A 26,992-nucleotide genomic window follows, 5' to 3' on the forward strand; every position below is an offset into this window, starting at 1 on the left:
ATACAATAGATAACTTTCTTGGAATCTCTACTTTATATTTGCTCTGCTGTTATTCTAATAGCTCATCAGGTACTTTTGGTTGTGCATGGAGACATGCATTTCCCAAGTATTTTCTTTGCTCCTATGGCAATTTCAGTTGTTGGTGATCATGACAAATTGGAATCGAGCAGTTGTAGCAGTTCAGTGAAGATTCAACAAGACAGGAATGTCAAGAGTGCACTAGCTTGTTTTTAGGAGCACTATCAATGCTCCCTTTATCCTGTGGGAACAGTTGTGCCTTTGTTTTGGTGGTGCTGTTTTTTGGAAGATGAGTGAATAAGAGACCATTGATACTTTTCCCCCACAAAATCTCATGTGTGTTCTTTGCCTGGCATGCTGCTCTCTGAAGTATAAAACCAGCGTGTCACTTTGATTTTTACATATTTGAAGACCTAAAAATGGGGGAGGAGCAGTGAGTACCACCTCTGCAGGTACCACTGGATTATTTTATCCCGAGACTCATAAAATGAGGCTGTTCCCTGGCAAAGCCATGGAGTATCACTGCTGGGTTCCCAAGCCCCTAACAACTAGACACGTGTTGAAGGAGGATGAGGTAATTTCCAGAGGAAGGGTGGACAGTGCTGCAGGAGTAACGGTGGCAGGACAGCTGGTGGTGGGAATGGTCTCCTCACAGGTGGCTCCCCCAGTTGTGCTCCTTGGATGGCTGAGGTAGGTCCCCCAGAGGGCAGGAGAAGGGAAGGTGGAGGAAAACAGTGCGTTACTGACAGTTCGCTCTGTGTGTAAAATTTTTTTCATTCAGCTCTCCCTTTGGCTGTAACAGCACGGACTTTGCATGACAGATGGCTTATTGTTTCTCTCCTGCAAGCTGCTAAAAGGTTTCTGAGTAGGAACTCACAGTGTTCCTTTGGGAAAGGCACTTTGCAAGATCTGGGCGCTGTCTCGAGGGACCTGAGATCCAAGTCACACAGACCACAGGCAGGACAAAAAGTGATGGGGCTTAATATTTAGCATTCAAAAATATTTTTGCTGTTTGCACTGGATTCTCTTTAGTTTGGGATTCAGAAAACATAATGACTTCCAGATATTGCCTATATAAGTATATAAAAAAATGTTTTTGTTGTGTTAAAATGTTAGTAGAAAGGAATGGAAAAAAATATAATCTTCCTGTAGAAAAAAATCAATTTAAATTAACAGGCCACATGACTATATATTCAGAACAATCACAGCATCTTTAGAAACATCCATAATGAACCTTATGCTTTTGTAGACAGTAAAGACTGTAAGCAAACTTAATAAATTCTTTTCTAGTAGTTATTACAAAAATTGTTTCTAAATATCAGTATATAATAGGTGTGGAAATAAAAAAAAAAAAACCAAAATATTTCATCTTAGATACTGGTCAAGGTCTGGTCTGTAGCCACAAGTCTGGTCTCTAGCAGCAAGTGAGTGGCTAGATCTCTGGCCCTCACACTAAAATAGTGCTAGAGGCCCTAAAATACAGGGCCAGCGAAAGCACACTACACAAGGAATGTTTTTTTAAAATCAGGGAATATGTCCTGTGGAAATTTCTTTCAGAATTCCCTGTACCATAAAGTTAAGACAAAAGCCTGGCTCTGGCTGTTCCAGTTTCAGCATAATATTTTTATGGATTGGTGTCACTTTAAAGCTCATCCTGTGGCTTTAATTCGTCACATGAAAGCTGACTAATCTTTATGTATATTTGTGGATATTTTAGCAAGCACAAAATAACATTATGCTTAATAACAACTTATTCCTTTATTTGTTTTGTTTAAAGATATCATGAATCTTGAAGGCCAGGTTTGATTAACATTAAATTTATTTGTGGTTCTCATGAATATCCAGTATCTTACAGAATCATGGAAGAAAGTACTGGAAGAATAACCAAGTGCAGACTTGCAGAAGTCACCAAACCTAAAATTTTTATCTTAAGACTAAAAGAAAATGTGTTATACCAAAGCACTCAAAAGTTTTGGTGACATTCTAAAAATTCAGAAAAAGCTTTCAAACCTGATCCTGTAAGAAGAAAAAACAGTACAATTAAAAAAAAACCCAAAAAGCACCACCAGAAAATACAACCAGGCTGCTGCTGCTTTTGAGGTGCTGAAGAAATGCAGAACTGGAGTCCTAAGTGTTTAGAGCTGGATCATGTAAAGGGCTGCAGACAGCAGGTACTTGTTTCCTCTCAGGCACCATGTGACAGTGTTCAAACCTTCCACAGTAGGTGAGATCCTGCCTCCATCAAAGTTAATGGGGCTTTATACTGCCTCACCTAGGACCAGGCTTACATTTTCATGATCTGTTAAAAGCAACGTTGAAATTAATTAAAAATCATGTTCTCAGTGATGTTCTGGCTCAGTGTTAGACCTTTAAGTGATGCAATACCTTTTATGTTTTCCTGTGAAGAGCCATTACCTGATAAGCCATGTGATTCGTTTTGGGGTATTTATGTTATTGTTTGGGGTTTTTTTTGTTTTTTTTTTTTTTTTTTTTTTAATGATTCCTGTGTCAGCTTCCCCAGATTTGAATGAAGTAAGGAGCTCCCTTGGTGACCAAATTTTTGTTAACAGTTTAAATGTGTTCAGGGAAGGGAGGAGGATTTGCACTCGGCAAACCATCTCAAGCTCACAAGCTCTTATTTTATTCCTTTTACTTGGAGCTTCATAACAAGGATGATTTATTTGCAAATTAATTACTTTAATAATAGGTTTTGAGCTACGCAGAATATAGACAATCTTGACCCCCATCCCTGCAGCTGTAAAAGTAACAGCATGGGTGTGGTTGCCTGGTGGCTGGCCAGGATGATCCAGTTCAAGGGGGTGGATAAAATAACATTTACACTTACAGTAACTGTTTAAAAATGTAATTTGAGTTCTGCCAAATCCTTCCAGTTCATTTTGGGAATCCAGCTTGTTAAGTTTGCCAACACTCAATTCTTCTCACCTTAGTTTTTTGCAAGTTGTCTCCTTCTGCCAGATGCATTTTGCTGCAATGGTGTCACTACAGAGCATGAGGTTCCTCCACCAGTCTTGCTCTGTAAATGGTTGTGGTGGGACACTCCTCCCTGTCAGCCTGCCCAAGCAAGCAGGGACAGAGCCTGGCTTGGGAGACTCAGCATGGAGGGAGGACACAATCCCAGAGGAAGTGTTCCACTTACAGACTGCTCTGTTTGTGTCTGCTGCAGTAAATGCTCCCAAGCCAAGTAAGGTCAGGCATTTGTTGGATCCTTGAGAAAGCATGTGGTGGAGAAGATGGAGCCTTGGAGTTGGAACTTGTCTGTCTGAGCTGGAATTTCAGAAGGCAGTGTGGGCAATGGTAATCAGGCACCAAGTCTAACAACAACACAGAATGAGATCTTGAACACTTTGCAGACTCACAGCTGCTTAAAAAGGGGCAAGAATTTTCTGGCATAGCCAGATCACTCCAAATGGACTAAGCGCTCCCTCTCCTAGTATTCCTGCTAAGGCAGCACTCATTTGAGGACACAGGGTGATCCTCACTGTGGCTGGCACAGGCTGCCACACAGAGCTTTGCTGTGTCTGGTCCTGCAGCTCTAACCTGCCTCACTGCTGAGCAGTTGTGAAGTGCTGCAGCACTCCGGAACAAAAAGTGGAAGGCAGCAGTTATGGATAGGAATTGCAATCACTTCCAGTGACATACTGTGAGCTGTGCTTACTTGAGTAAATTGATAGATTTTTATATAAAGAGCCCAAGCAGGGTGGTGCTTGGGCTGCTGCTGCACCAAAGAAAATTGTTTTGGAGAGTTTGTAGTCTCTGCTGTTTGAAGGCCCATGCTCACAGCAGGCCCATCCAGCCCAGCTTTTGGGACTACTCACAGAGGTCTTGCTAAGACCAACCTATTGCATGACAGCATCCATAACTAATGCAGAATGTTCACAAATCTTAGGACCTTAGGGTCCAGTCTGCTCCATCTTTATTGTACCATCATATTTCATCCACTTTGGGTAAAATATATTTTTTCAAATCAGCATCTAGTGTTGAATATGAGAGTGATGTAGAATCACCTCTTCAGTGACTTTTTCACATGGAAAATTATTGCATTCATTTGTTAAGCCAGCCTTTCTGCCTTGAATTTGGCCAAGTTTTTCAGGTTAAAAAGATGTTATTTTTTCAGATTAAAGAGGACTCTTAGTACCTCTTCTTAGTGAAGGTACACACATGTCCACATGGTCCTCAGGTCAGACTTGCTTTGTGATTTGATCCTGCAGTGATAAGATTTGTGGTCTTTTGTCCACTACCTTCCCTTATCCAGCACATTTGGAATTGTTTGCTGATTTGAAACAAGTTTGAAAGAGTGTAGAAGTGTCAAAGAAGAGACTTGCAGGCTTGATGAAAAATTGGCCTGGGCAGAGGAGAGAGACTCAGAGAAGGGAGACCTCAGCTGCCACAGGCTATTTGGCAGCACAGGGCCAGCCAGTCAGTGGGAAGGTACTCACAGGCCACCTGCAGCATACATTAGTGGAGTCAGAAGAAACACCAAAGTGGGGAGAGTTTTCCTCAAGTTTTGTATACATAAAACCACTTTACACCAAATTGATATGAATTTATGCATCAGAAATTTTGCTATTCATAGAACATTTTCTCCTTTTAAAATAAAATTAATTGTTTTTCACTTATTAAGCTTTTCAGTAAATTACATTTTCTTCTGCTCTTAAGTCCTCTATATCTTCTTGTCTTTCTCTTTTACCCTCTCCAGATTTTTCAAAACCTAAATTATGCATACCAGAATGTATGTAGAAAACTGCTACTGATTTTAACAGTCTTATTCACAGCCTTACTTTCTACTTTCTTCCAAACTTTCCAGCTTTTCTTGCTGTAGCTCTGAAAGGTGAATGTTGCTTATCTGTCATGAACCCCAGCTAGACCTTGTAGTGATGATTCCTAATGTGGTGCCCACCCAGTTCTGCAGACAGAGCTGTTTCTGCAAGCATGGCCATTCTTGGCTCTGGACAGAGTCTCTAGAATAGTGTGAGGAGTTTTCCAGATCACTCTCTTCAGCCACTGAGGTATTCTCAGCATAGAAAGAAGCCCGTAATCAAATTAGTTTTAGCTGATAATTATTTTTTCTTTACTTCTACTGAAGTAAAATGCCATAGTATTTCTTTTCAACAGTGCCTAAAAACACCCTGAAATAGAAAAGAAATGAACAAATGACCTTGTCTAGTACATGAGAGATAAAAATTACATCACAATGAACCACTTCTAAGACAGCACTGAGGACAATGTAAGAATCTTTTAGAAAAAATCTGTTCACTTTCCATAAGACACTTCAGTTCAGTTAGTCTGCAACAGTGAAAAAATTGGTGGCTTGTCTGAGGTGCTACATACATGGTGTCAGATGGTCATCAGTGTCTTTAGAACCATTGCATATAGACCTTATGAACATATAATTTCACATTTCATTTTATTTTCAATTATATTTTCCTTACCAGCAGAATATTCTTAACAAGTTTAGGTTCAATGAAAGCCATTGGATACTCCTCTCTGAATTTCCTTTAAAATTTTTGAAACTCTGCATTTTCTATAGGAAACTGGGATGTTGGCTTTTAAAGGAAAGTCATTATAAAAATCTTCAACACCTTTAAATAAGGTGTGGATATTTCTTTTTCTCTCCACAAGCTTCTATTAAAAAATTCATCAAATTAAATGATTCAAACACTGAAATTTCCATTCAGTATCAGTACAGAATTTATAGAATCATGCAGCCAAAAATCTGGAAGACATTAACATAAACTGTACCCCGATCTTCAGCCTTTGTAAGTCAGATTAATCAGGAAGAAACAAGAGACTGTAAAATTGTTTAGACATTCAAATAAGTGAAAATTAATTGTGAGGAAAGTTTTCTATCTCCATTCACTAAACAAATTCAATCAACAAGATGTGCTTAAGGTATCAATTGAAGCAAGCATCTTGGAGTATATTGTTTTAATTAGGAGATGGCAGTTTCAAATGCTACTTTTGAATCCAGTCCAATGTTTTCAGTGTACACAGACTGTTTCCAAAACACACTTTTAAATATTAGAGCTTCAGCTCTGATTGTAAGTACTGCAGTTTGATGAGCTGTTCTGGTCTGGGGCTAGTAAACAAGTCTAGAACTTGCTGGATTTCTCCCAGCAGAAAAATCGTCATCCGCTTACTTTTAATGTTGTCTGGATTTGTCAAGTCTGTCCTGCAATCTTTTTCTCTGGGATAACATGCAATAGAGTCATCTCCTGGGAGTATGGGAAGATTTTCAGTTGTAATAATAACCTTCAACTGAGCTTTTAGTGAAAAATCCTCCTTGTGTCTATAAAAGAGGTCAGCTTCCCTGAAGCTAAATTTTCACAACAATCTGCAAAGTTTTTGATATATCACTCCTGTTGAATTTTAATAGGGACAGAGTGCTTAGGTTTGTAAAGATGTTTGATTTACATTGAGACCACGAGTCTGGCTTTTTCAGCTTCCTAACATACAACAGATGTACAGGTAAGAGCAAACTAGTTTATGTGTGGATACAGGACGTTTGTGATTATGTTACTCATGGAATTAACTGGTCAAAAAATATCTTTTCATCCATGCAACATTCTTCTGGTTGTTAAGAAGATGTGCGACACATGAACAAAAAAATTATTCCATGCTGTGCTTAGGCGGAAAAAAATTTGTGCAGTTCAGAGAGAGAAATTCTTTTTAATTTTTGTTTGTTTGTTTGTTTTGGTAATTTTAAAACTTCTTTGAATTTGTGCAGTTCAGAGAGAGAAATGCTTTTTAATTTTTGTTTGTTTGTTTTGGTAATTTTAAAACTTCTTTTTGTTTCTCTGTTCTTCATCAGCCCAACACATACTAACATGACCAACTTAAAAAATACTCACAAAACCCCCGCCCTTATTAACACTATACTGGGCAAACACTATACTATGCAAAACATCTGTTGGTTTGAGAAGCAGTGTATTTCTAAAACCTTGCAGAGATTTTTGTTTCTGAAGAGTCTGAAGAGCTTCACAGGTACAGACAACACTACAGATAGTGTGTGTAGCATGGCAGGCACCTTCTTGCCTCTGTATCCATGAACATACTTGGACCAAGGTCTAAGACACTTGCTGTCTGAGCTACCAGATGCCTTCTTTCTAGGAAGGAGATGCTGGTTTCTTCTGTTTTTATTGGCACCTTTAAGAATACTCGGAGACTGCACAGTATCTGTGCTCTTACTGCATTTGCTGCAGGAAAGATCAGCCATTAATGGTCAAGGCTGGACCCTTTGAGCTCAGGCTTGCTTAATCCCCTGAAGACATTATGATGGTGAGTGTGTCACTCCATCAAAAAGTAGATGGGTTTTGAAGTATATGCACAAAAAAGTCTGACCAGAAGGGCCCAGTGCCAGAAGTCTGGAGCTGGGTACCACAGGGTGATGGAGAAGGAAGGAGGGCATTATCCAAGCTGCAAGGAAAGCTGAGAAATGGAGCTGAGTCACAAACTTCTGACCAGGCTGACTCCAAGTTTCACAGACATTCTTTCCCATCTGGCAGCAGGGCTCACCCTGTGAGCCATGCACAGTCCCCCTGGCTGGATGGGGAGAAGACATTTCTGATTAGTCTTACTCTGTCTGATAGGATCACTACTGTGCAGACTGCTTGTAGCTGTAACAAAGTCCTTTCATCCCACAGAAGGGATGTAAGATCTGGTCTCTGGTGGGCTGGGTTTCTTTACTTGTGTAAAAAAAGTCAGAAGACTTCCCTTTTGACTGCAGTACTGCTAGCCTGGTTGTTACATGACACTTTTTAAGAGCTATTTAAAATCTCAGCTGACTGAATGTGGAGCAGAAAGCCTGTTTTGCATTTTGTCACACAAAATATTATGTTTATTCTTCACTAGATTAAAAAAAAATCGAAACTCTTTGTTTTAGTGTGGGCTGAGTCTAAAAGGGGAATTCTTTAGGTTTCCAAATTTTTAAAGTGTTCTTCCTGAGTGGTTAACTGTTCCCACGTTTGTAAAAAGGAGGGAAGAGAAAACTGCAAAAGAGGTTTTGAAAATCGCTCTAGACATTAATGGTTGTTTCCTGATTTTTTTTTCTTGGTCTAATTCTCATAAAGGTTTCTCAAATCCCAATATTGTGCCGCTCTCTTCTTAATGTCTCCTATGAAAATAAGTTCAAAATTGGGAACATTTGTATGGAGTTGGTCTGTTTTCATTAGAAAGCTTTTTTGTATTATAAAGCTCTGGACCAGGTCTTTACCTCCATCATTAAACATGAAGGGACAGAAACTCAGCTGGCCTACATTGGCTTAGTTCCATGGAATTTACTGCTCTGAACAAGTCAAAGACTTCACCCTTTGCAATAAGATTCCTCCTTATGAGATTTATTTGCTTTTGGTTATGTAAATAATCCTTGAAATACAAAAGAAAAAAAAATTGTATTGATTCATCCTTGCCTAACTCATGGAAGAAATCACATGCAAGGCAAATTGCAGAATTGCAGCTCCTGCTGCAGCAGTCTCCATGGGTCAGGACAACACCGTGCTGGAGGCTCTCTGCCTGGGGTTTGCCCACATGCTAGGATAGCTGTGAGCTAACTTAAACCCCTGCTTGGAGAATACACAGGTAACTGAACCTTAGCTTAAGCCAGTGTGTGTAATAAAATATAGCCCTGTCCTCTGTGCAGCCTCCCAGGAACCCACAGGCAGGTTCCTGCAGCAAATCCCCAGGCACTGGCCCTGCCTGGCTCCTGGCCACCCTGGCAGAGCTGCTGCCACCAGCCAGGCATGATGAGGCCTGAGTCAGTGACAACTGCAGCAGTGGTGACACCCAGACCCTGCTGCAGCAGCAGAATCACTGCTCACGTGGTCCCAAAGGTAGGGCAGCCCACCCTAACCACCACTGCTAAGAATGAGCCTACTGATTTATTTATCTATTTTTTTTCATGGGTTTATATCAACTGACCACGAATTATTAACTAAAATAACAGAAGGACCTGCCTTTCAGCCTGATGGCAGCCACATTTGTCATCTTGTTAGAGCTGCAGCTCGATTTTGATTCCTGCTTTGCTGTTCCTTGAGCTGATAGACAGCCGTGTTTTAAGATTAGATGAAGACACCAAAAGCTGAGGACAGAAAACATAAACTTCTAAGCACCCAGCATTTACTTGTACAATCAGACTCCTCCATCTCCTCCTCCATTCAGAAATCTGCCCCTAAATTTCCCATGCTGTTACCCACACAGTAAGCAGGTGCTCCTCTTTATAGAACACTTTCTTTGAGGGCCTGATAATTTTACGGGCTTCTGGAGCTTTTTTTGTCCTTCTCTATCTTTCTTTAAAAACTGTCCCAGCTGAGTTGCAGTAGCATGGAGAGTCCCAGCAGAGTGCTGTAGAGCTGCACTCTGCTGAGGCTCTCAGGTCTCTGCTGAGCAGTTGGAGGCTATGTAAGTATGACATTCTGAAGTGGACAAATTATAAACCTTCAAAAATGAAACATACAAAACATGACAAAACATTATTTGAGATGTCTGGCAAGCCTACTGTGAGACTCTGTGAAAGGGATGAGGTGGTGGTTGCAGAGGTTGTTACTCTATGAACTAAACCAAGAAAGCAGGAAGCTCCCATCAGTTGCTTTGTGGTAGAATAGTCAGACTGAGTTTCCACTTCATCCTGTCCTTTCTAGCAATGAAGAAAAATGTGCACCATTTAAAGTGGTAGTTCTGGCTGAAACACAAGCAAAGTCTATGTAAGCAAGTGCTGGAGAAGTGCTGCCTCTCTTCAGCTTGGTGGAACTGTTTTTCTATGCGTGGGCTTAACCACTGTCAGCAGGAACAGTACATCCTGCTGGATGGGAAAAAATGCAGGGCAGAAATCCAGCCTGGAGTCAGAAAAAGAAAACTAGTTTAGGAATAAACCGTACCTGTCAGGCTCAATGATACAGTCATTCTGCTGCTTGCTATGGCATTTTTCTGGTGCTCATTGTAAGTAATTCATACTCAAAAGGAACTCTGCACAGGCTGGTAATTCTAGCCAGCAGCCAAGATCTCCTGCTCCCCATACAAATGTGGCAATTCCCAAGATGTGGAAGTTTTGCTTTTCCTAACTATGCACTGAATGCAGAACCAGTCTTGTTTAAGGTTGGTGGGAACAGTTATATTAACCAAGAGGTCAGGAAATGAACTGCACTGGCATGGTACAAACAGCAAAGCATCCTTTGCAGTGCAGCAGCAGAAGGTGGATGAAACCCATGGACCCCAGGGGAAAAGCCCTCAGTAAGGACTAGGCCAGGAGTTCATGCTGGGGAAGGGCATGTCTGAGTGACAGCCGTAGGAGGCACTGGCCTATGTCCAATTCCTCCTCACCATCACTGTATTTACCATCTCTCTCTGGTGCATGTGGTGGTGCCTTCTTCTGTTGTACTTGGAGTGCGGGCTGTCTCCTCCACTCACGCTAAATACAGCAGCATTACTGCATTTTTCTCATTGTCTGTATGGAAATTGTACTGCCAGTTTTTATTTCTTCCTCTGTAAGGAGGAAGATGGGAAGATTTCTTTTTTTAGAAATAAAACATTTGAAAAAGAAGGCCTACCTAAAAAAAAAAAGCATATATTTTTCCTTCTTGGACTCCAATTTATCTGAAAGCAGATCAAGCTTCCTTTCTCCCTCAGAGCCCAGGTTCTGCTCTCCAGCATGCCAAAGCATCTCTTGGTACCATGCTTTGTTTCACACAGATTTGCAATGGTATTTGCTTTCTGCCCTCCCACCAAATGCAAACACTTGAAAAATTAAGAAAGTTAAAAGAATGAGGTCAGGACAGTAGTCATGAGAAGGCCTGAGAACACAGCCTCTGGCTGCTGCCTTCTGTCACCAGGCAGCACTCAGACAACTTTTCCTTGATATTGCACTCCTGAGATCAGCAGATGCCATGTAAATCTCTGAAACCACCACACCATATTGCATATGCATATTGCTTAGCACTCAAGTGCTGCTTATCTTGTTTCTGAGGTATTTTAAATTGTTTTTTGCATTTTGTGGCTGTGTTTGTTTTTGAAAACCAACCAGATGTGAAATCTGTTTGCAGTTGACAGGAGGAATTAAATGAAAAAACTGTTTTATTCCTCTGATTACCAGGTTCTTTCAGATGAAGCCATATCACCTTGAAAATCTTTTGGTTATCTATGATAACCAAATAAGATATTTTAAATTAAGGACTTCATAAAAGGTCTCGAGATGCGTTCTTTACTTTTCCTTTCAAATAATCCTGGAGAGTTCACCACTGAAGTCTCCTGTTTTGGTGCAAATTTCCTGGAGAACAAGGCACATGCACAAGCTCGAGCTCAGTCATTTCTGTCACACATGCATGTGCAAACATGCAGCTGCACAGGGAGCTTGCAGACAAAACCAGACTGTTGTGACAGCAGGTTATGACAACACAGATTTTGGTGATGGAACTTTTCCGTTCTGATTTCCATGTGAAATCATCCCTGATTTTTGGAACTAGCTAAATTGTTTACTTATTTAAGGGACTTCGGCAAAGAGCTCACGATGGCAACATTAATTAAGATAATTCACTGCCTTTTTCTGCAGAACAAATGGGTTCAGTGGATTTTTATTTCAGTCTAATCTCTTTAAAAAGTCTGATCAAATAGTTTGGGAATGTTGAGTTCTACACACGAAATGTTGCTTATGACCAATTAGAAATACATAATGCTGTCTCTGTTCTGATTTTGGGCGAACTCTCTATTAAGCCAAGGACAGACTTGTAGGTCTCTGAATGTCCTGGTGCCAGCACAAATTAGTTGGTTGCTTTCTCATATTCTCCATGATCACGGAAAGATAGACAAAGCTTATGAAATAGCTTACAAAATACTTTCACCAGCACTGTTATGAGAAGCACTCTGCTGAAGATGCAGCTTCAGGGTCCTTACATTAACTTGGCTTGTTTTTCTTCTCCACACCAGGGTAAGTTCTACTGCTAAGAATGTTGTTTATAGCTGAGCTGTGCCTACACCAGGGCTAATGACTGCACAAGAGCTCTCCATAGCGGTCCATATAGCCATGTACCTTATATTCAGAAATGGGCAATAACGAAAATCAGTGGAAGAGATAAAAGAAATTTTGCAGAGTGCCCGAAGGCACCTTCAGGAACCTTTAGAGGTTTGGAAATCTTGAGCCATAATTTGAATATAAGCTACTATGTTTAAAATATATAGATGAATAATGCTCTGTAGCTCTGATCAGCTTAGGTTTTGATCAAGATGTACTTTGGACCTTTAGCAGAGGTTGGAAATGTATTTCCTTTTGTTGGTTTTAAGCCTGCTGCTTGATAACCTGATTGATTGCTGCCTATTTCCTCTGTATCAAGGAAAAGGGAATAATCCTTTCCTGTTTATTTTCCCAGTGTCTTTCATGATTTAATAGATCTTCATTGCATGTCCTGTATTGTCTTGATCTGTTGCACTTCTACTATTGCCTTCAGGGAAAAAAAAATCTCTGAATATATCCACAGATGGATGCAGTGAGAAAACATTTTCTTCTTTAAATCATTTCTGATATTTCACACAGTGTCTCCAGAGCAGCATGTTGACATTTTCCCAGTGACACTGACATCTGTTTTCTTCATGGTAATGGCTATTTCAGAGCCTACTGGTAGCCTAACCTACCTACAGGTACAGTTAGAGTAATTTTTCCACAGTACATTACTTTTAATGTACCAATCCAGTTTTAACATGAAACTCTTATGATTATTTTAGTTCTGAAAAAAAATGCATAAGTCAACAATAAGGCATGGCTTTGTTTTCTTAGTTTTAATTGTCAATATATCACAACTCTGATTATCCATTTTGAGTCAGCTATTACAAGCTGCAGCTTATCTCCTAGGACACACACTCAGTATGCTGTTCAGAAAGGTTTAAATGTGTCACATCCTTCATTTTGCTATAGTATTATTGGAACATTTATAAGACTTCCATGTCTATTCTTGGCTTTTTTTCCGATCTTTTTCCCATGAATTTTCTGCCAACAGTCTAATAGATGGATTTGAGAAGTTCATGATCTGCAGTAGACAGCTATTGATCTGCAGGCTGTTGTAACTTCATGAGCAAAGAGAGGATTTAAATATGTGTTGTGTTAATTATGCAAACTATGCAATCAAGCTACACGTTGGCTCTTAATTAAGAATTGGCTCAAGCACAATAGATTTCTAATTGTAAAATATACATTGCTAATTTAATTGTTTAATGCAGCTGTTAACCACAAAGAAACATGGACTTTTTAAGTTCTCTCCTGACAAAGAAGCATGCACCTGAGAGAAATGCTGCCCTTAGAATGGGACTATTTGAGTGTTTTTCAAAGGGAATCTCTTAGGATATGGCTATGTTGCTGAACTATGCTTCCCTTCAAAGGTAAATGCATGGGTTTAGGTGGAGGGGGAAAAGTTTGTTGTTATCAGCAAAATTTAGTTCCTTTCTCTCCAGCTTTCCCACACCTTGATCATTCTTGTTACCATTCCTCTCAATGGTTTGAGCCCTAAATATAGAGGGATTAGGATAACTACACACAGGGTCTACCTATGAGTAGTTCTGCATAGACAAAAGAGTCACTAATCTGAGGATTGAAATAGTTAGCTCTGTCACCGAGGCTGTGTGTTGCACACTTCATTCCTGACAGGTTGAGCTCTGTGTACCACTAACCCTGCATGTACTAGAACTCACTAGACTTTGTTTCAAAAATTATTGAAATGACCTTGCAAGTAGCCAATTAATTCTATTTAAATACTTGCTAATGGCCAGAGAACAAGCGCAGTGCAAACTAAAGCTAAATCTTCAAGTGCTGTTTTGCCAATAATTAAACTCAGGGCCTGCAAGCAATGACCTGCTATTACAGTTTGCCTGAAAGCCCTGACACTTTTCCCCTGACAAAAGTGGTATTGAATGCGGGGCTGTGATGAGGGAGCTGCAGTTGCATTCATTGACAGCGTGCCCGAGGGTAAGAGACTTGCATATACAAGGTGTAGAAAATACTTAATTTACTTGTTAAATCAGTTCCCTCTGCTGTTTCCCATTAGTAAAACTCTTTACCAGCTGTGACTGTAGATCCCGCTAAAGCTTCACGGAAACAGTTTCTTTTTGCTCCTGTTTTTGCAGTTTGGTTCTTAGTTCTTTGTGTTGCAGAAATTTTGAGTAGAGATTTCTGAATGAGAGAAAGAAGGAGCTGCTTTCTCCTGGGCTGCCTGGGTGAGCAGAGCTGAACTGAGCCACTCGGGTGACAGCAACTTGCTCTTCTTTTAGGTGTCCAAAAACCCCAGTGGTCTTTGCCTGCCAGTGTCTAAAACCTACCAGGAAGTAACAAGTAAAGCATTTTATATCCGCCTTTGAAAGGCGGTGCGTGCCTGTAGTTCTGGTTTGATACAGTTCTGTATGTAGCACATTCTAAAAGGCTTTGTTGATGGACAGGTAAAGTATTTTCCTGTAACAAGTAGAAACTTGTAGCAGAAGAGTTTCTTTCTTTGTCTATTGTTTGTCTTACCATATATTTGCACTTTGCTTGCACATTGTCGTTGTTTATGGTCAATATGGACATACTACAGGTTTAATGATACATATAATCTAAGTGCCTAGACTGTGAAGATCTTTCATGAAAATATGATCCTATCCTGACAGAAAAACTAAAGATCTGTGAACTCTCAAATGGCATATATTTTCTAGTGTTTTTTTTGCTCTACATTTATGTCATTACTTGATTTGTAATGTTACAAAAATGTTACCAAAATTTGGTTCTTATCCTTCATACTTACAAGCCAAAATTATTTGAACAAAACCAAGCAATTGAAATAGATTAGATGGCAAATTTGCTCAGACATTGCTGCTAGGTTTTCAAACCATTGGACAAGAGCCCTCATTACTAAGATTCTTTTTATTGTTCCACTATGGACAGGCAAAGCTGGATGCAGGATGCCCTTTTTTATTCTCTAGAAGCTGATGATCTGGAAGGAAGACTGAAAAGCAAAAAATGATGCAGATGAGAACATTTTGCCTCTGAGTGTCTTACCCTGGTTCAACAGTTGTTGTTTCAAATGTGCTCAAGAGTAAAGATTTCGTTGTCTTCATATGGCTTAGCTCACTGTGGAGGAAAGTGTTGTATTTTAAGCTTAAATTTAGCAATGGATCCAAGCTATCCCAAATGGTGTTTGCAAGGTTGGAGTCACCATTCTTTCATAGCTTCATCCGTGGTTTGTGCTTCAGAAGAGTAATGCATCACCACTGTGTCCTCATCTGCTTAGTATCAGTTAAATAATCATGAGGTCTATGCTATTTTTTCCCCCCTAAGCAGAGCAATAAAAAAATATGGGGAGTAGCTTCACCCCAAAAGCAATGTACTATCCCTGTGATTGATTGTTTACTAACAACTGTAATGTAGGTCATGTGGGAATTAGGGCTGCTTCCTTCCAGAAAGATGGTGGGATCAAAAGCCTAGCTGATTCAGTTACCATCACAGAGACATGAGGGGAAGACTCCTCCAAGTGGAATGCTGCAGTGGATGGCTAGAAACACTTCAGAAGGGCAGGCAAAGCAGGAGAGGTGGTGGGGTAGCCCTATAAGTTAGGAAGAGGTAACCCTCTCCAGTTAGGGAGAGTTCTGATTGTCTAGAGCTTAATGATGGTGATGATAGAGTTGAGTGTTTATGGGTAAGAATCAGAAGGCAACAAGGCAGGTGTCCTGGTGGGAGTCCATTACAGGGCAAAGAGGCAGCTGAAATATTTCATAAGCAGCTGGGACAAGTCTCACAGTCGCTGGCCCTTGGGGGGAACTTCAGCTGACCAGATATCTGCTGGATATACAACACAACAGAGAACACAGCCCAGGAAGGTTCCTGGAGTGTGTGGCTGACAACTGCCTGACACAGCCTATGAAGGAGTCAGGTCCACCACTGAACCTGGTGTTTGTGAATAGAGAAGAACTGGTGGTGTTTGGAGGCCTCTTGGGCACAGCAGTCACAAAATGACAGAATTTTGATCCAAGGAGAAGCTAGAAAGGACTCAGCAGAAATGCTGTCTTGGACTTCTAGAGGGCAGACTTTGGCCTGTTTAGGAGACTGGTTGAGAGAAGAGGGGATCAAGTGCCCCCTCAGTCAGTTCACAGATGACACAAAGTTGAGCAGGAGTGCTGATCTGCTGGGAGGGCAAGAAGGCTCTGCAGAGAAAACTGGACAGGCTGGATCAATGAGGACAATTTTATGAGGCTCAAGAAGGTCCCATGCTGTGTCCTGCCCTTGGGTCACAACAACCCCAGGCAGTGCTACAGGCTGGGGGCGGAGTGGCTGTGCAGCTGGGCGTGCTGACTGACAGCAGCTGAAGATGAGCCAGCTGTGCCCAGCAGTTTTCTTGTGCTGCTCCATTGCCTCTGAGCAGAGCTGCTCCTCTCTGGGCGAGGTGATTGGGTGGCTACGAATGAACAGGAGACAAAGGAGATGCAGTGACAAAAAAAAAAATGCAAAGGGTGCTTCAGAAGAGGGAGGAGGGTATATTAAGGAAGAGAAGAAATGGGTATGTCCCAAGAGGAGAAGGAGGAGGCAGGGTGGGATGACCATGTCCTGTGGAGAGTCCCAGGTGTCCAAGGTCGCTATCTCACATAGCACATTGGCTGGTTGCCCCTCTGCAGCTGTGGGGTCATTCCAGGAATGGTCCTGGTAGGCTCCAGAGGAAGTTAGACAGCTGTGCTGTGCCCTTGAGATGAGCATCACGACATGATTGAATGACCACAAGGAGGAGAGCAGTAACCAGCAAACATGGCAGATTCCTCAGGGCTCCTGTTGTTGACAGGTCTAGCTAAAGTATGAGGGAACACACTGTTATTCCAGGAGTCTTTAATGATTTTAGCAGTTGGCTTGCAAGGAACCTGGAATGTTTTTATTTTTTGTCACTGTAATAACAGGTTTCCTGGGGTGTCATAAATACATTATATACACTTTGCTATGATGCTTTAGATTTGATTTTATCTCTTTCTTTTATTACACTAGTGTGATCTCTTGCTTAATTACAAATATAACTCTTTTCCTTAACCATTAAGAGATTTTTAGTGTAGTTTGTGTGTAATTTTATAAAAGTGCCTGAAAGCCAGACTACTAAGTCTGCTCCATTTCCTGTAAGAGAGGTTTCTTGCTTTGGTGAAACTAACTGCCTTGGTTTCCAGTGTGGTTGAGAGAGGTGGGGGAGGATGCATGTCCATGTGTGTATGTCCCATATACACATGATTCTATGTAAAATGTGGTTTTCTGCATATGTGATAATAGGGCATGGCTATAATGATGTGTATTTGGAGTATGGGTATAATTTCTGTTCTCATTCATATGATTTCGTGACAGGTAATATGTGTTTATAGTAGATACATTCAGGTATCTTCTATACCATACAGGCCCAGCCTGCACTTGGTGTTGTGGCCAGACTGGTGGTTTCTAGGCAACTTGTGCAAGCATTCCAATATTAGCTCTGAAATTTAGGGATATTCAAGGAAATTCATAATGGTAGGCCGTTCTTACTGCTAGCATTTTTAGCTCTGAAATAAACCTCAGCAGAATGTTCCTTGAACATCAAGAAACAACGTTTTAAGTTTTTTTCTTGCCCAAGCACTGGCACAGGTTGCTCAGAGGTGTGGATCTCCATCCTTGAAGATGCTCAAAATTTATCTGTACATGGTCATGGGCAGCTAGCTCCATGTGGCTCTGCTTGAGCAGGAGGGTTCCAGAGGCCCCTTTCAACTCAAGTATTCTATGGTTCTGAAATTCTGCTCCACACTGGAGCTGTTTTGTACCTGTTCATGTTTAGCAACACTTGAAAAATTCCTCCTTCATTTTAAGCCCATCTGTCTTTACCTTAAGAAGAAGTAACTGAATGATTTTTTTTCTAGGAGATATGAAGTCTCAAGATACTTCAGTCTGGTGTATCTTCTCTGCTTCTGCCACCTAGATTTAATTCCCTCAGAACTAATGGCAGACCTTCTGACACAAGGATTATTCATGTGGAAGTTCCTGCTGCTTTCTGTCTAGTAGAGATGTGCCAGGCAATTCCTAGGGCTTGGTGTAATCTTTTTTCTACTAACTTCTTATTTAACTTAGCAAAGCATGCCCTGTATTTGATCTAGCTCAGCTATCCACTTGGATGGCTCACACAGTTGAGTTGTCTGAATTGCAAAGGAATGAAAAGCACCCAGCTTACATTGGCACTGCACAGTGAAAAGGGAAGAGCTTCACTGTGTCAGGAAAACAATCCATCTAGTGCTTTTCATCTTGATCTGCAAACAATTTTCATGGTCAGATTGCCCATGCCTGCTCCTTTAGAACCTGCGATCCTCATACTCTTATCCCAACTCTTTCAGTGCAATTTTCCCCTTTGAGTTATATATATAAATTTGAGTTTCATAGCAACAAGTAATGTCCAAGTGTAAAGGAATTTTCTTGTTGTGCTAAGCGAACCAGTTTCCTTCTCATCCCAGCAGCAAGAGGCAACAAGGCATCTCTGTAGGAGAAAACAGGACTCCAAGACCATCCTATGCAGTGAAAGCCAAGCATCTTGTGGGAGTTCTGGCAGTGGTCTGTGCCTCTCAGGTCCAGGTCCTTTGCTCCTGGGGCTGTCACTCTTGGTTCCTTCTTGTCCCTCTGCTCTGATGTATTTCCTCTGTTTTGAAAATACCTCAGCAGTGGAGCTTCTGCCACTCAGTATGTGCATCACAAGGCAGATCCCTCTTTCCACGCATGTGCATTGCATTTTGAGGTGTAAATCAGCAGTGCAGTCCCATTGCAGATTGAGCAAAACATCTACTTTCTCCAGACAGAAGAGCAAGTAAACAATGACAGGCAATATTTGCCATACAGCAGTCTTGTGCAGCCTGATTTGCAGTCCCTGGTTGATTCATAACACACAGGAAGATGAAAGGAGACATAGTGGCTAAAAACACTTTGCCTTCTGGCCATAGCAATGGGAAAATTGCTTTTCTCATTGGCAGTGGTCAAGAGAAAATGTGCAACTTAAACAAACAAACAAAAATACAAGGATAGCGGCTTCTCTTCCCCCCAAGTGGTAGATTATGCCTTGATTTCAAAATGGCTGGAAAACACTGCTTTCAAGCATTCAGCCTGCTAGCAAGAATTGATCCTCTGGGAAATAGTTGATGTCAAGCATAAATAAGTTTTGAAAACATACTGGCTAGGAGCTGATTGTGACCAGTGAATATAAGTAAGCGAGACTAGCTGATTTATGGTTTAAAATACTGTTTAATTAAAAGAGACTTACATTTGTTCTTGGACATGGTAAAGCCCAAGACAGGTGGCTGGCTGTTACAGAGGAGCCATTCCTGGCTACTATCAGAGGGGCTGCTTTGGGCAGTGCATGTAGAAATCACATTGCCTCTGTGTGGTATCTAGTCAGCTTATTTTTGAATAAGAGCACAAATCTTCTGGCAGGTCTGTGCTTGCAGTTACGAGGCTGGGGATGACAGTGAGAGCTGGGCCTGGAAAGGGCTCTTTCCCCTGGGCCAACACTGGGGCTGCTCTGCAGCTGAAAAAATGCAAGGCTAAATCCAAGTCAGGTGGTACTGAGGGATTCCGGTTTCCAGGGTTTTTTGCGACCAAATGCTAAATTATTTCTGTTTGTTAGGAAACAAATTAAGAGGTTTTTCAGTGTCACCTTTACTGAATGGTGAAGTAGTTAAGGAATTGGTCCACTTTTTCTATCACTACCTTGCCCAAGGCGGAGGCAGCCAGGAGGACCTCAACCTCTCCTTTTGAAGTTGTTCCACTTTGGATAAACAATGAACATTTACTAGAAGAGTGACTGGTGCTCAGGAAGTCTAACCTCTCACAAGAAGACCCGCCAGGCTACTGATTCATGCACACACGTGTGTTCTCTCTCAATGAATAGTTAATGTTTTATTAAGGGTGGAAAAGTTCCAAGGGGATGATTCAAATCTTCTCCCTCGATCCAATACTTGGCTTTCAGCTAATATGCTTTTTGTTCCATTAGAAATGTCATTGGTTTTACACAACTCTTTCTTCTTTTCCTCATCTAAATGCCCTTCTTTGTTTCAGTTGATTTTTGTTTCGTTACTTGCTCAGACACTACCGTCTACTTTGCTCCTTGACCCTGAGAGAAGGAGCTCCGTGCCTCAGTTATATCTGAGATTAGCTGAGTCTGTGGGAGGGCCAAAGGTAGTTTCGTCTCTGAAATAAGCAGAGGGGGGCTAAAGTTTTCCCATCTCCACACTGTCTCTCAAGTCATTTGGAGCATATTGCCCCACACCTGCTCCACGTGCCCTTGATGAACCTGTAGGTGCTTGGCACTTCTCAACAGCCCGTTTCAGAAATTAGCAAAAGGGCAAGGGTGCATTCAGTCCTCATCAGACTCATTTTCACCACCTTCCGCCTCTTTCAGGGTGATTTTGAATATAAACTACAAGTGGTAACCAGCATGTACAAGCAGTGGGGGTCATGCTGCATTGCTTCACCAGCAGAGAAACCCAGAGGGAAATCACAAGCTGAGGACATATACATCACCTTTATTCTGTGGAAGATAGTCCCAGCCTGAACCTGATCCTAACTTAGGTTCACATGAAAAACATCTGCTTTTCAGGACTGTGATGTGTTACTTGGGCTGTGACATTTCAGCTCAGGATTTTGTGCTGAGATTGTAGATAACATTTCTCTGCCCACATGGTGACATTAGTATGTGTGTTGTTGCACAACATGTCCTGCTCTCGGGGGGGGGTGGAGGTGAATGGAGAAAGTGAAAGTAGGAGTGAAACAGCTGAAGGAGATGAGGTTGTTGTCCCTGCACTGGCTGTTGGCCTGACTGGTTGGATCAGTAACAACCCAGAGGAGAATTAATGGCCACTTCACGGCTGATAATAAGATCAGTGGCTAGACGGCACTTACAGGACTGCTAACAAATTGAACTGCCAGTGCAGCCATGAACATTGTGTGTTGACCTTCTGCTTTCCTTGGTTCCTTCTGTATTTTGGCCAGCATGTCTCTTCTAGCCTCTCTCTCCACCCTTGAAGAGGTCTCTTGTCTGCTTTACCTCCAAGTGGTGGTAGGAGACCTGCGTAAAACAATTGTAGAAACTCCCATGGTAACTGGCTGCTTGGCTAACCAAGCCCCATCTGTTGCAAACCACAGCACTTGCATTGATATCCCAGAGCCATTAAACCATTCCATATGGGAAGTTTTGCCATGTACATACATATGTATATACATATAACATGTATATACATAACCTTGTCCACAACAAAGCCTAGTAAAGGAGTTGTAATGTTAAGAGTAAACAACACAAATCAAGACAAGAGTTAACTTATTGAGAAAACATGTCTGCAGTTTTCTAGTTGTAAATTATAAATTGCAGTTTCCCACTGTGGGAAAGGAATGTGAGTGACACCAGCACCTACACTGAAATTTCAGATCAGTTGCACCACCTGCTTTGATTCAACTTGTTAAAAGGGTTTTCATTATATCTACTATTCTTCATGGGGAGCAAGTTAATTTTGTGATTCAAAATGCGTATAGCTTTGCAAATTGACCTCAACTCTAGAATTCTGACATTTTTAGAGGACAATCCTTGTGTCCTTAAGATATTTTCTCTACTATCCTTGTTGTGTCCACCCCCAGCATGAGCTTCATATCTTGGCTGTCAGAATAAACTCCCTCTTACAGGAAAATCTGTAACACCTTATCATGGTTTCCACTATTGCATATGGCTTTTTCTTATCTCAAATAGCATTTGAGCTAACTTGGGAAATGCAGAATGAATTTGGGTTGTGCTATCCAAGCCAGTTAGCCAGTTTAGGCTTGGATAGGGAGAAAAAACTGGTAGGGAGACAAAATTAATTATGTAATTACACTGAGATTTAGTGGCAGGTTAAAGGGCAAAATCTCACAGGAAATTCTGTGAGAAGAAACAGTCATTCTACTTTTTAAAACCATAGGTAATGTTCCCTCTTAAACTTGCCAGCTGCTGTTTGCCTTGTTTTCCAGTGTTTTATTAGTTGCTTTGTAAAGGTGCCAAAGACACCAAAGAACCCAGGAGCTTTTATTGCAAGGGTGGATTAAGGTGTGGTGGTTGTTCAGAGATGATGCTGTAAGAAAAGCCAAGAAATGCCACCTTGGGATAGGGAAATTACAGCATAGTAGCCCCCAGCCAGGGAAAGAGATATCTGAGCTGTATCACCCTCATTGGAGAGAAGCATGGACAGAGTGACCAAACTGAAACAAGCTCTGAAGACTTTCTCATGTAAACCCCTGCTCTACTGCCTTGCTGGCCTTCATTTGTTCTGTGCACAGCACAGCCCACCTGCAGGTTTTGCACATCTGGTCCCTACTGCTGCTTGGCTGACTTGGGAGTGAGTTGGGAGCCGAGAGCACAGGCTGTGTCCCACTGCTGCTCTCACAGCATGCCTCTGTGTGTGATGCAGCTGGCGCTTTGGACATGGAGTTGAAATGCAGGTCCCTTTTGAGTGGTGGGGTTGGGCTGTTTAGCCTGCAACTTCCAACTGATTTAACTCATGAAGTATTGCTGCCTCCAGCAGAACTCTGCTGCCTTTTTTGTGTCTATACAGAGGTCTTGTCCTCTCTTTCCCTAATAATACTGTCTCTCTGTGGACCCTAATTTTTCATTAGAGACTCAGAATATGTGTTTTCAAAAAAAACGCCAAACAACAACATCCAATCAGGAAGCTGATGTTTTTCCTGCATAGGTCAAAGTCAAGCCTTCCCTTTCAATAATTGAAATGCAATTAGTAAGATACAACTGTGACTCATTTGTGCTCTTCTCAGAAACTCTGTGTGCTGGGGGCTTATAAAGGAGGCTGCTCTACACCACCTTGCAGGATTACGGTAGATGCATAATTTGCAGCTGCTTTCAGGATAATTCTTAATCTTTTATTAAATTACAGACTTTTCAAGTAGCAGATATTTTAGGATTTTTCTGCAGAATGAGAAAAGAAATATTCTTAATTTTCTTTCTACTCTTACACGTTCTATTGTTTTCCAGATCTGAGCAGGTGCTGTATTTTCTTTCCTGTTGTAACTGTCACACTTTAACTCTAATTTTATCTTTGTTAAAAGCTATATTTTTATGAGCTTGTGGAACATGTTCCACAAGTACTTCCCTTTTCCTTCTGGACGTGTAGTAACTTGGTTTTAAATCATTATCCTCAGCATGTCAAGGTATTCTGAAGAGGATTTTAGCTATGTTTCATGACAGCAGTGAACAGATAAATCAAAACACTGGGTTTGAAGCACATCAGACACCTCTTAAAGGAGAAAACTGTCACTTTATAGACTTTCTTCTCTGAAGAATGGTAGCAACACAGATGTACCATCAACTGTATTTTCCCTGTCATATGAATGAAATTTTGGTCACCTCTGTGTTTCTTATTCTGCATGAGTGTAATTCTGTTTGAGGGTCTATCCATGCCCCTCACTCACTGCAGCCCAGGCAGCTCTCATTGATACAAAGGACACTGGCAGACACCACTGCCTGAGCACTTGTGCTGCAGCTCACCAAAGCTGCAGAGCAGATGGGAGAGCACTGTGGCAAATCCTATCCTTCCTCTCTCTACAAGGTTAGTGTAAAGCAACTTCCCGCTCTTTTATAAAAGCTTTTTCTTTGGGAGGTTTCAGTTTCATTTTTTTTTTCTCTCTGATACCTCATCTAGAACAATTTGAGGTGCCATGGGTTTCCCAGTCAGCAATATTTCATCAGTGGTTGCCCATGCCCCTACATTTTCATGAATGCAATTTGCTAAGGTGGAGGTAATTCTCCATCTCAACATGCAGAGAGCAGCAGGGAGCAGAGCCTCTGGCCCTGGTACAACCAAGGCACAGCTGAAGTTCAACCAGCTGGAAGAGAGAAAGGATGACAGGGTTACTGCTGAGCCTCTCCCATGGGAAGATACATTCTCTGTTGAAGTAACATGGGCCAGCAGTCTTGTTTGAGAGCTCCAGGACCAAGTCCAGAGTGTGAAACCTCTTTTGTCAACTGCAGCCATGCTAGCTTCAATATAGGCTGGAAAAGACCGGAGGAGAATATTTTCTTATTTAAAACAGGTTGTTACATACATCAAACTAGAATGAGTCTTCCCATGATTTGAGAGAGAGGGGTAAAAAAAACTTAAAGCAGAAAGTTGGTTATAGAAATCTTGCTAAGAAAAAGTTGGTTCTAGTTATCTTGCTATCCAGATAAGAGTATTTGCTAAGATATTATGACTGACAAGTGAGCCAAAAAGCAGCCACTTACTGTTAAGGCTTTGGGTTAGAAACCTGGAGAGGATTGAGAGGGACTATTTTGAACAGGATTTTGGCAATGCTAATGATAGTCTGACAGAAACATTTAATATCCACTCAATTCCCCTCTTGTTGGTATTGAACTAGCACTCTGTGAAGTAACTGAAAGAGAGTGGTGGAAGGAAGATGAAACAAACAGATGATAAAATAACACTGCACAGTGTAAAGCAAAGACATTTTAAAATGAAAAAAAAAATCTTTCCATTGAAAAAGAGCAACAATAATTTTGTGGGGGTGTTTTAATATGAGAGCCACAATAGTTTCTAAAATGATGTTTCAATTAGCCATGATTTATTTTCTGCTGTTACGCACTTTCCTTTTCCACAATTGTTGTGCTGTGACCTACAATTGCATTCTAATATTTTGGCACAAGTTTTGAGTCTGCAACAACAGACACTGTGAGGCCACGCAGTGTATTCTGTTTGGTCTCTGAGATCCTTTCTGAATGAGTGATTTTGGCCTTGAGAATGTTATTTGTGAGATGAAGTTAAGGAGTGCAATTCTCGTTCATAAGACCTCTCTTGCCTTTTAAGGAAGACCTTTATAGTCAGTTTTTCTCTTGTTTCCTGTCTTTTTTTTTCCTAGAGAAGTTAAACTGGGGTGCTGCCCACAGCCCTCTGCTCTGAACTCTCATAAATGAGCAGGAACAGGCAGTGCAGTTCCAGCTGGCCAGTAAATGAAGTGTGACAGAAAGCTTTACCTTTCTATTTTAAAACAGAACAAAGCTTTAAACTGCTGTACATAGAGAGATTACAGGCACTGAAATAAATTAAAATAGCATATAACCTGTGTAGCAGATGACAAGAGATTACTATTTCAGTCTTTCACAATTTTAACTCCATTTTTTTCAATGTTTTATGCAGCTTTGTGAGATACCTTAATTGCTATAGGATACCCTCTCTCAGCAAAGATTTCCATGAATATTGCCAATTTGCAATACAGGGAATGATAATACTTAAGCAAAAGCAGCATCTTTAAAACAAAGCCCCTTTTTCCACTTAATATTCTGACAGTACCCCAGTAAAGGAATGAAGTTAGGGTACAGTGAGACAATTTGGAATTATATAGATTTGGGCATGATTAATGCTGCAGACTCCTGCCAGGTATCAGTTAGTATCAACTGAAAATACTTATTGGTTCCAATTGTCTGGAGAAGATCTAGTTCAGTAAATGAGAAAGCAGAGAACAGCAAGAGGAATGGGAAGCAGGCTGTACTCAAAGTACCTGGTTCTGAATATGTAAGTTCAGTAACTCCAGACTGATATTCCAACCCCTGTTGACAAACCACTGGTAGGCTTGTGATAATACCAGTGGCACAGGGAAACTCATAACTGTGTATGTCTATTAAGATGAAGGAAAGGTGTAAATAAATCATATAGTGGTGACCTAAATTTAGAGGTGTATGCTTCAGATGTATGCATTTTTTTTCTATTTTAAAAAGTTATTGAATTGTTGTTGTATTCAGCCTTAATTTCCTCAACAGATACGGTTAAGATGCTCAAAAATATGTAGAGAAGACAGTTCCTTCCCACTGCAGGCATATGAAAGATTATCAGATTTCTGCTGTTTTCATATTAACAGTGATGTTGAACAGGTAGCTGCTGCCCCAGGTATGGCTATATGAACATAAGAGGATAATAAGCTGGTTTTTTTTAACTCTTCATAACCTCCTGGAGTAGAAAAAGGAACTTTTTTGGAATGGATGGTGCAGAACTTTTCTGCTTTCATGTAGAATAAGGCCCTGTAAACATTTGACAAGCAGATCTCTCTCTTGATTATACAGAGAACATAGCTCTGGCAAAGAACCAAATCAAATCCTCTTGTGATCACTATGAAGATTTGAACAGACTCTGTATGAAAGCAGAACAAAATGGAGTTTATTCTTTCAAAAAACAAACAGAAATACCCTTTATAAATCCAGCAATTCCATCATCCTGACTTTATATATAGTTTTTTCTCAGTCCCTGAGAAAAACCTTAGTAATGCCATCAGGAACTCTGCCTACTTCTAAGGTGAGTGACTGCTTAGTCATGGTGTACAGGAAGGACTTAAAGGACAGAGGGAGAGGGGGAGGTACCAGGCACATCTGTGCAAAAAGGAACTCTAACCTGGAGTCTCCTGCTATCAGTAAAAACTTGCAATTCAAATTCCACTGGCCTTTTAGAGTTTTGTTGGCTGTGAAGTGGAGCTGCACTTGTAACTTTCCATCTGTTGTGCTGCTGTAGCAGTCGGAGGGTGAGCATTGTGAGAAGTGACAGAAGCCTGCAGCTTGAAATGATCAAACCCACAAACTGAACCTGCAGAATAAACTGTTTCACAAAATGTATAGCTATATGTAAAGCTATGAGCTATAAGTATAGCTATAAGTAAACAGCAACATCTCAGCAGTTAGTAATTTCAGCATGAAGCCTGTTACTGGTCACACTATTTCCCTAACCACTCTAAAAATCTGTTAACATCAGAAATCAGGGATCAGCATTATTCGTCATAGTGCAGGTTTCTCAGTTCTTTTAGTCTGGGTCATAAGCAAGTTTTCTTGCTATTTTTTTAATATTAGGGATAAAAATGTCTTATTTTCTTGTTGTTTCTTTGCTGATTTCTTCAGTATAAGTATTTCTTTTGTATTGCCAATTCTGGTTTTGCAGGAGATTATGTTCTCCCTTCCCCTCATTCCAG

General features: G+C 40.9%; 1 protein-coding gene across 2 annotated transcripts in view; it reads left to right on the top strand.

Annotated features, from left to right (window-relative positions):
- Positions 1–572: 572 nt before the first annotated feature.
- The window catches only part of LNX1 (ligand of numb-protein X 1), a 123,440-nt gene continuing 97,020 nt past the window's right edge, over positions 573–26,992 (top strand). Inside the window, exon 1 of one of the 2 annotated variants that reach the window (XM_039698835.1) lies at positions 573–592. In XM_039698835.1, the coding sequence (XP_039554769.1) occupies positions 588–592 (5 nt within the window). In that variant the 5' untranslated portion in view covers positions 573–587. Of the gene's footprint in view, positions 593–645; positions 709–26,992 lie in introns of those variants that run through there. The other variant, XM_039698831.1, reaches the window with a different exon arrangement.

This window comes from Passer montanus, unplaced genomic scaffold (assembly GCF_014805655.1).
Source record: "Passer montanus isolate IOZ18808 unplaced genomic scaffold, ASM1480565v1 scaffold13, whole genome shotgun sequence".
NCBI classification, from domain to species: Eukaryota; Metazoa; Chordata; class Aves; order Passeriformes; family Passeridae; genus Passer; species Passer montanus.